This window comes from Bison bison, unplaced genomic scaffold (genome assembly GCF_000754665.1).
Source record: "Bison bison bison isolate TAMUID 2011002044 unplaced genomic scaffold, Bison_UMD1.0 scf7180017845492, whole genome shotgun sequence".
Lineage (NCBI taxonomy): Eukaryota > Metazoa > Chordata > Mammalia > Artiodactyla > Bovidae > Bison > Bison bison.
Window position 1 is genome coordinate 16,966 of NW_011476065.1, and position 10,027 is coordinate 26,992.

The following is a 10,027-nucleotide window of genomic DNA, read 5'->3' on the forward strand; positions in this document are numbered from 1 at the left end:
CAACCAGGGCAACCCTTGCCCCACATGAGGGATCGTGGGAGGTTGAGCACTCGTCTCCCCCGTAGACGGTAACACCACCCTGACTGCTCTGGTGGGAGACCCGGACGACCGAGAGGCCGACGCCCGTTTCGCCTCCCAGGAGCTGCTGTCGGCCAACGCCATCTCTGATCAGCTGCTGGGCGCAGGCTCCGACTCCAGGGAGCTCCCCCTCAACGAGACCGTCAACAGCATCTTCTCCCAGGGTGCCCCGAGGGGCTCCCCAGCCGAGAGCCTCTACCTGGACTACGAGGAGAGCGAGGGGGCCGGAGCTTACCTGCTCAATGGGTCCTACCTGGAGCTGAGCAGCGACAGGCTGGCCAACACCTCCTCCGAGGCCCCCTTTCCCAACGCCAGCGCCAGCCTCCCCGCCTTGGCCGGGAACCGGACGCAGAAGGCCAGGTAGGTGGCCTCCCCTGCCCTGTCTGCCTGGCCCCTCGGGGAGCCAGAAGCCTGGGTTTTAGCGTCTTTCCCACAAGTTAGTACCATGGGTTGAAGTTCCTGCTCTGCAATGGGGCTGGGAAGTGGGGAGGTGGACAGTCCTGTGCACCTGGGACTGAGCATCGCCCATACAGAGGCAGGCTTTCATCCCAGCCCCTTGTCTTTAGGGACTGGTAGGGCTCAGAGAGGTAAGTGAGTGATGCCTTTGGGGCTCAGAGCCTGGAGGCTTGGCATCCTATGGTTCTTTGTCTGGACGGTCATTGCGCACATGGCCATCAGGCACGAGGTGGACATTCCCTGAAGGTGGAATGGCTCAGGACAACCTTCCCTGCTGGCCAGGGAGGAGACCTGGGGTTGGTCCAGTGGGGTCCCCAGCCAGGGGCCAGATCCCAAGTCAGGCACTGGGAACAAGGCCTTCTGCGGCGTTGGCTGGAGCTGCTTCTGGGTTTGGGATGTGGGAGGGTCCAGCGGTGAGGATACACTGCAGACACCTGAAAAGTCACAGCTGGGGACGCCTGGACGGTCACGGCTGGGGACGGCTGGACGGTCACAGCTGGCCCTGGAGGAGTCTGAGGCCAGGAGCCTCCCGGGGCTGGGGCCAGCTGGGAGCAGGGTGGCTCCAGGCCTGCTGCTGTCACTGTCCCTCCAAGAGGACAATCCTGGTGACCAGGCCCCTGTCGGCCAGAGGCTCGCAGGGCAGCGAGGCTGTTTAAGCAGACAGAGGTGGCCCAGCAGACACCAGTGTGGGCAGGGCCTGGAGGCCGGAACAAGCCCAGTGGGTTTTGTTTCATCCTGTTTTCTGCGGACCCACCTAAACCCATTGGCTTTAGACACCAAGCCAGCGGAACCCTCGCCAGGGCTGGGTGTGCAGAGGGGGAGCATCCTTAGGGAACTGAGTTTGATGGAGTATTTGGGGTTCACTCTCAAGGTGGCACGGTTGGAGGCGACTCATCCCCAGAGGACAAGAGCAGGGGGGCTGGGCCCCTGAGCCCACAGGAGGTGCCCTTCTGGCCCTATTCTCAAGGTGTTTTTTTTTTCTGAGGCTCCGTGAGACTCCCCGGCACATCTGGGCCCTTCTGAGGGGGAGACTTTGCAAATGTGGACAGAGTGGGAGGTCCGGAGTCCCTGAGGCTCTGCTTCCTCTCCCAAGGCCCATTGAGGCCATCTGCTGGCCCGACATGGGTCCAGAAGCTCGCAGAGTGGGCCTCAGGGATGTGTGGGACCCAGCGGCTGGAGGGGGACAGGCTCTGAGTCTGAGTGGGATTCAGAATCAGCTGCACTTGCCTGTGTGACCTGGAGCCGATTACTTATTCTCTGAGCCTGGGGGGCTCTTCTCAGCCTCAGGGGTGTCCAGAGGACTGAATTCTATCCAGGGCACCTACCCAGGAACCAGGAAAGAGGAAGGGTCACGAATGCACTCAGCCTCCAGGACCAAGGGTGTGAGGATGGCCAGCTCTCCGATGGTCAGTCCCTGCCTGAATGGGTTTACGGAGGTGACATACAGGCTGCTGTTTAACGTGGCTAGAGGCCCGGAAAGTGCAGTGGAGATCTGGGTCACCATCCAAGCTCGGCCCCCCTACACGCGCGCGCGAACACGCACACACACGCACACCTGAGTCCCACGGGACTGGGACACACCAATGATGCTCTGTGGACCTCAGTGCCCTGTCCCTGAGTGAGGGGCTTGTCGGGGGCTCGTCAGGGCCATCAGCTCAGGCACCCCAGGATCCCCAGGATCCCCAGCCCGGGTCACGGTAGCAGCTTTCTGGTCCTTAGGTCACATTTTAAAGAGTCTCTTCCATCTGGTCCTGTGGGTTCCCGCCCCCACTCCTGGGCCCTTAGGGGAATGTCTGGGATTCAGGAACCAATACAATGACCATCAGGGCTCAGAAAGTCCCGATGGGGTGAGATGGGGCCACTGCCCGCCAGCAGCTTCAAAGGAACCGCTGGCGGAGACCAAAGATGGTCTTTGGAGATAAAGGGCTGAGGAGGCGGCGGGGGAAACCGCCAGGCCAAAATAGCCCCGGCGCGGCGAGTTGTCCAAACACAGGAAGTCGCGTCTGCTCAGGGAGGGCGCAATCCAGGCGTGGTCCAGAGAGCAAGGTTATTTTCACCTTCTTGGAACCACCTCGAACAACCAGGGGAGGCCTGACTCCAGACGCCAGGGCTGGGATGCAGACATGGGGTCTCTCTCGCAGCCTGGGTGGGGGTGGGGAAGCAAAGCTCTTTCCGAGTCTCTTAGGAACCATCCAGGCCATCCAGAGAAAGTTCCAGATGAAGGACTTGGAGTGTCCCTGCGTGATGCCCGGCCCAGCCTGGCAATCAGCGGGCGCTAGCTTCCCTCCAGACGGAGGCGGTGGCGGGCTCTTGGTCCAGCGACTTCCCGGGTGCTCCTCTCCCCAGAGAGCAGAGCATTATAGGCTTGCGATGTTGTGCAAAGACGTCTTCTGAGCAGGAGGGCCTCTCCTGTGCTGCGCTGGTGTGAACTGGGGCGGGCAGCCCCTCCAGAAAGATCTTTGGTGCTGAAAACCCAGAGGGTTATTTTGAACGGCTTGCTGTCTCTCCACCATGAGTCACGCTGCCTGCTGGCCCAGGAGTGTGTAATTAGATAAAGATGGCGCGGCTCCTCCACGGGTGGGGTGGCGGGGCGGGGGCTGAAGTCCTTGGTCCTTGTTTGTTCTTGGGGAGATTTGGAAGCCGTTGACAGGAGGGCGGGGGTCACTGCGCTGTGCGGGGCATCCGGCTCTCCCTCCCCGAGGAGGCGCTGTGGGCCCTTTGTTCAGAGTTGCCTGGTCTCGGGTGGGTGGGGGCCCATCTGAAAGGGCCCCCTCACTTTTCAGGAGCATAGGGGAGGACCTTCCGATGCCCCCTGTATGTGCGGCAAGGCCGGGGCAGGCTTGGACGCGGGGAGGGTGAGGCCACCCGGCGAGGGGTCTCGGTGGGTGTGACCCAGCGACAGACTGCCGTAGGCTATCCACTCCATCGCCTCGCCTCCTTCCTGGGCTCATGGAACCACATCAGTGAATTCATGACCTAATGTCCGTCCGTGGGTAGATTATTTCCTGGTTCTCAGAGCAGGACGTGCCTTCAAGGCCACAAGTGCAGTGTAAGAGCCATTCTTGTGAAATTCCAGAAGTTGGAAGGCAAACTCCCGGTCAAATCCAAACCAAGGTCTCTCTCACAGAATTGACGGGAAAGCCTTTTATTTATTTGTTTAGTTTTAAAGGTTTTTTTTTAAATTTTTTGGTTGTTATTGTTGTTGCTGTTGTAGCTCTGGACCATCTTTTAAAGGTCTTTACTGAATTTGTTACAATATTGGTTCTGTTTTTAATGGGTTTTTGGTATTTTGGCCGTGAAGCATGTGGAATCTTAGCTCCCCGACCAGGGACCAAACCCTTAACCTCTGTAGCGGAAGGCCAAGTGTTAGCTGCTGGACCGCCGTGAAGCCCCTGGAAAGCCTTTCAGAATGTGCACTCTGCAAACCCTCCCCTAAGCCTGACCTCCGGGGTGACAGAGGTCCCCAGAAAGGACCTGTGGGTGTGCCCCGTGCAAGGGTCTCGGCTTCAGGTGGTCTTCCGTCAGCCCCTCTGGATAGGAAGCGAAGCAGGGCTGGGCGGTGGGCCCATCGCCCCGCGCCCCCCGGCTGGCTCCGGGGGCGGCTGCCTCTCCGGGCAGATGCTGGGCTCGGGGAGATGTCTCTGTCACCTCCCTCAGCTCCTGCCGAGTCCACAACGAGCCGGCACATTGGATCCCGAGGTTGGGCCCAGCACACCGACTGGTTCAAAGAAGCAAACAGTCCTAACAATAGTTGGCCGGGCCGCCTGAGTTCCGGCCAAGAATCCCAGCCCGTCGCTGGCGGGGACCCAGCCAGGCGTTCCCTTGCTCAGCAGCCCTCTCAGACCTGGGCAGAGGCATCTGCAGGGGACGGCCCTCCCCCGTCTGCCCCCGGGGCTGGTCTGTTTTGATCCCCGGAGGCCCGGTGGCCAGGGGGCCCCCATTCAGTCAGAATCCCGGCTGGGGAAGGCTGCAGGAGAGGATTCCGGTGCCTTCCACGCACACCAGGTGCCTCTGAGGCCCCTTCCCGGGGATGGGGGAGGAGTCATCGGCGTGCTCCTGCTGGGGGGGTGGTGAGAGGCCTGTGGGTGTGGAAGGGGCAACTATGATGGTGGGGAGCCCCAAGTTCTTCACCCACGCCCCCCAGAGCCACCGGAGGGCCCCGACAGCCGCAGGGCTGTGTGCTCAGCCCGCTGTTGAGATGGAAAATGCCAGCTCCCCCTCCCTCCTAGCCCTGCCACCCCGGGGGTGCTCCCTCTAGACAGTGGGCACTGGGGTCCCCGGAAGGGCAGCGAGGCTCTGCCCTTCTGCCCGGAGGAGGGGCTCAGAACAGGTACACACACCCGCGCCCCCTGCCCCAGTGATGAGAACCTGTGCTTCCCCGGAACTCAGCCCTTCTCTGCCTCACCCGCTTTCAGGACCAGGCCCAAGTCCCGCAAGCAAGGCGTGAGCCCCGCGGACATGTACCGGTGGAAGCTGTCGTCCCACGAGCCCTGCAGCTCCACCTGCACCACAGGTACCCGAGGCGGGCCGGGGCGCCCGCAGAGCCCACCTCCGCGGCGGGCGCGAGTCTGGGCGTCGGGCCCGTGCACTTGCTTGTAGCCCCGAACTGCCCGCGGTGAGCTCATCTAGCGGTTTCCTGGCCCACGGGATGCGGCGGAACGCGGTGGCAGCCTGCGTGTCCGCGCGCTGGACCACGTAAGGGTCCAGCCGGGTGGGAGTCAGTCAGCATCCCCAGGCTCCCTCGTCCATCTTTCCGCATTCAGTACATTGTTAGGAAAAGCCTCCTCTTGGTTAAAACGTAGGAAACCTCGGGGGGTGAGGAGAAGGGGAAAGTAGGCCCGTGTGGACTATGACAGAGGAAACTTTCCAGATTCTAGGGCCTCGTCTGGGGAGGAAACAGCGGCGGGTATCGGAGGCCCTGGGGTTGCCTGGACAGACACTTGCGGTCAGTAGATGTCAAGCCAGGGCTTGAGCCGATGTCTGTCTGCTCACTTGGCCGGCCGCCGCTGCACCAAGACGCTGGCTGGCAGCCTGGAGGCTAGGACCCCACCTGCCGCCAGCGTGGTCCCCTCCCTGTAAGGCTGGACGTTAGACCCAGGTGCCGGCCTGTGGCAAGTACAGGGGGACCCCAGGCGCTGCCGTATCTGTACCTGGGACGTGGTGTTTGCGCAAGACTGGGCTTGCTGCTGCTCAAAACGTGCGAGGTCCCTGCCCCTGCACTGCCACCCCAGCTGGCCAGAGCTCTGGAGCCCCTGCATGCTCTGGCCAGTGTGGCGGAAGAAGCAAGCGGCTGACCGGGCCCTGGGCAGCCGGGGGCCTGTGGGGGTGCAGCATCTCAGGAGATGTGGCCAGGGAAGGAGCTGGGGAGGTGGCTCTGCGGGCCGCTGCGGGGGCCACCGGCTCTCTGTCTCGGGCGGGAAGCCAGGCCCGCTCCCGCTACACCGTCCTTCCTCCCCCAAGCAGGGCAGGTGACGGGCTGAGATTGCCCCTGATATTCTGGAGGGTTCGAGGAGGGCTTTGTCGGGGTGTGGTAAGCGCTTGGGATGAACTATTTGGTCATCCACACCCCACGCTCTTAATTTCTTAGTCTCTGCTCTCTACCTGTAAGATGGGACGTCCACCTATCCAAACGTGGTTATAGGGGCAGATGGGAAAGGAAAAAAAAGCAATCAGGGTCAAAGCTTGACAGCTGGCTGCCGTCAGCAGGACCTCTGCTGCTGCTGCGTGCCACCAACGGGGCCTGGAGCAGCCACGGCGCTGGTCCGGGGAATGAAGTCGGGGCTGAGTGCTGGGGCGGGGTGTTGGAGGAGCCCGCTTTGAGAGCCTGCTCCTGAAGGGCAGGGTCCCATTCTGAATCGGGAGCCCCGACGTTATCCGCAGGACCCCACGCGTGCCGAGGGGGCCACAGCACATGCGGTGGGGAGCGTCTGCTGTTCCCCTTGGACATGTCCCTGCCTGGGAGGTGACAAGGCTTGAGATCCCTCCTAGACGAAGCCACCCTGGTGGCGAGCGGCTGAGCCTGGCCCTGGACAGAAGGTGGTCCCCAGGGAGGTCGCCGCACTGTGTCTCGACGCCCACAGGGTGCTGGGCAGGGGATGGGCTGGCCCGCCCTGGGCGGCCCAAGGTGCGAAGTAGGATGCAAGAAGAAAGGAAGTGAGGAAGACAGGTTCTGGCTCTGCCGAAAGGATGCGCTGTCCTTCAGACGAGCCCGTCTGGGACTGGAGTGAGCGGCCCTGACCCAGAGTGGGTTCCCCGTCGGCGCGGAGGCACCAAATGGGGTCCAGGCGGCACTCCACAGAGGTGGTGAGCCGGGGTCCCTGCAGGATGGCTCACCTCCACACACCCTGTGGCGGGCTCCTCTTGAAATCCCCCTTTCGGGGCGCCGACCCCAGGGGGATCGGGGGAGAGGGTAGTGGTTTACAAACCTTCTGTGGCCTGTGGGGCCTGTGCAAACGTCACTGGTGACCAGCAAGTCTCCTGTGTCCTGAGCCCCGGCCATCGCAGCCATAGCAGCAAGCATTCTTTCTTTTCCTTAAAGATGCTCTTGAGAGGGGGAGAAAGGCAGGTGGATCAGTTTGGACCCCTCGCTTGAGTCACACGGGATGATTCCCGATGGTTCTCGGCATCCCCCTGGCCCAGAGCGAGGGGAGTGGAGTGGACGGGCTCTGAGACCCCCCGCCTGCGGGCAGAACAGGCCCACCCAGTCCGGCGTTGGGGCCTCCTGCTCCTTCCCTTTAGAGGAAGGGCTCGGTAAGAAGGTTTGAGAAGCCCCGCACTCAGAACTGACGCCGTGAGGTGGTGTCCAGAAGACCGGAGCTGTGCCTCCCGTCCCGCCTGGGGGGTTCCCGGGAGTGGGTGAGTGGCAAGCGGAGGCCTGGAGAGTCTGACCGCCCTCACGTCACCCCCAGCCGGGGACGGCGCTGGGACCAGCAGTCCCGTCCCTCCTGATCAGGACCTGCTGTTTGCCCTGATGACGAGGCGAGAACGAGCAGATGCTTGCTGAGGGGCTGCGAGTCCTCAGACTTGGACCTCTCTGGGCCCCAGAAGTGGTGTCTCTGGAACATTCTGAGCAGGCCTGGCCAGGAAGCCAGCCCCCCGCTCATCGACGGCTAAAGACGACACAGCCCAGCGCTGGCAGAGGGGAAGCCGTGATTGCAACCTGGCTCGTCCCTCACGGAAAAAAGAAAAAATCCCCGTGTGGGCTGCCTCCCAGGCTGTTTTCATTCCATCCAAGGCTGGGGCTTAGAGAGGCAGAGAGGCAGGAGCTGCCGGCTCTCAGACATGCGCCCCTGGGCAGGGAGCGCGAGTCAGCAGGGGCTCTTGGTTTACAGGGCAGGGCAACCCCCAAGGGGAGATCATCCGGCAAGGCTGGGTCCCTGCCCCTCGGCACGCATGCGCTGGTAATAAAGACAACCCCAGCCCCTGACCCCACCCGTGTTCACGCTCACCCGAGTTGCCCTGGCTCCTTGGCAGGGAGGGAACCACGCACTGTGGAGCGAGCCTGGCCCCTGTGTCAGCCTGGTGCCTGGCATGGGGGTGCGGGGCAGGAAGACCAGAGAAGCAGAAGGTGGAGGTGGCGGTCAAGGAGTGAATAATTTTAGCTGAGGGCTGGCCCTTTACATACGGTCCCCCCACGGGATTTATAGAGTGAAATGAAGTGAAGTGAAAGTCTCTCAGTCGTGTCTGACTCTTTGCGACCCCATGGACGTCGTCCATGGGATTCTCCAAGCCAGAATACTGGAGTGGGTAGCCTTTCCCTTCTCCAGCGGGTCTTCCCAACCCGGGAATTGAACAGGGGTCTCCTGCATCGCAGGCGGATTCTTTACCAACTGAGCTATCAGGGAAGCCCGAGATTTATAGAGTAGCAGGTATTTAATCACAAAAATGATAAAAGAAAGTTTGAGAGGGAGCTTGATAAGGACTAGGGCATGCCATGGGAGGGCAGGGAGGACCTGAAGGTCGAATGTAATATCTGAGGAGTCTGGAAGGGGCTGGAATGGTTAGATTACGCATCCATGCATCTATCATCCATCCATACTTCCCCACCTATCCACCAACCTACCCATCCATCCATCCACTCATCTATCCGTCCATCCACCCATCCATCCATCCACCACCAACCTACCCATCCACTCATCCATCCATCCATCTACCCACACGTAACAGTCATTGAATGAATGAAAATAAGTGGCACCTGGCTGTGTTTGCCTCTGAGCCTCTGTGAGGGCCATTCCGAGTTTACTAAAAGCCCAAATGACTGAGACTTCTTGGGCTTCCCTGGTGGCTCAGATGGTAAAGAATCTGCCTGCAATACAAAAGACCTGTGTTTGATCCTTGGATCAGGAAGATCCCCTGGAGAAGGGACTGGTTACCCACTCCCAAGTATTCTTGCCTGGAAAATCCCATGGGCAGAGGAGCCTGGCGGGCTACAGTCCATGGGGTTGCAGAGTTGGACATGCTTGAAGCAACCAACACATCACCTCCTCGTTTCAGTTCAGGGTTTGTGATGCAGCACTGGGTGTCCAGCCTGGGCAGGGTAGGCTGTGCAGAGAGGAGCTCAGGCCCTTGGGCCCAGGCGGGGAGGGAGCTCAGATGCACAGACCCGGCCTCGCTGGGACCCACCCACAGTCTGCTCAGCTTACCTGTCGTTGTTCTTGACTGAAACCAGGAAGCGCAAGAGGCCGGGTGGATCGCCCGCAGCCCTGGGGCCCGCTTGCCGGCCTCCAGAGCTCACAGTGGGCTCAGGCGCCCTTCCCTTTCCTAAACTCAGGGGTCCTGTCGACCTACGCCATGTGCGTCCGCTATGACGGCATCGAGGTGGACGACAGCTACTGCGACGCCCTGACCCGGCCCGAGCCCGTCCAGGAGTTCTGCGCAGGCAGGGAGTGCCAGCCCAGGTACCTGCCACCAGGCCCCGGACAGGGTGTGTGCTGGGGGGCGGGTGAGCTGGGGCTCTGCCATGCCGTGTCCAGGGGGCTGCTCCGTCCCGGGGTCTCTGCTCCGTCCTGGGGTCTCTGCTCCGTCCTGGGGTCTCTGCTCCATCCTGGGGTCTCTGGTCCATCCAGGCCTCTGCTCCCTATGTATCTGCTCCTTTCTGAGAAGCTGGGTGTGCAGTCATGGGGGTCCCCTCTTCCCTTCAGTGGGGCTGGGCGCCCCAGGACACTGAGGCAGGACCCCAAGTTGGAGTTAGCAGGAGCGGAAGGTGCTCTGGCTGGAGGGAACCGCATGGGGTCGCAGCTGGGAGTGGGTGGGGGTCACTGAAGGCCGTGCCCTCCTGAGGCAGGTGGGAGACCAGCAGCTGGAGCGAGTGCTCACGCACCTGCGGTGAGGGCTACCAGTTCCGCATCGTGCGCTGCTGGAAGATGCTCTCGCCCGGCTTCGACAGCTCTGTCTACAGCGACCTGTGTGAGGCTGCCGAGGCCGTGCGGCCCGAAGAGCGCAAGACCTGCCGGGGCCCGGCCTGCGGGCCGCAGTGGGAGATGTCCCAGTGGTC

General features: G+C 61.8%; 1 protein-coding gene across 1 annotated transcript in view; it reads left to right on the plus strand.

Moving 5' to 3' along the window:
• Positions 1 to 10,027, plus strand: part of ADAMTSL2 (ADAMTS-like 2) — a 31,357-nt gene that overhangs the window by 16,959 nt on the left and 4,371 nt on the right. Inside the window, 4 exon segments of the mRNA XM_010835193.1 lie at positions 48 to 438; positions 4,950 to 5,047; positions 9,305 to 9,431; positions 9,818 to 10,026. Coding sequence (XP_010833495.1) covers positions 48 to 438; positions 4,950 to 5,047; positions 9,305 to 9,431; positions 9,818 to 10,026 — 825 coding nt within the window.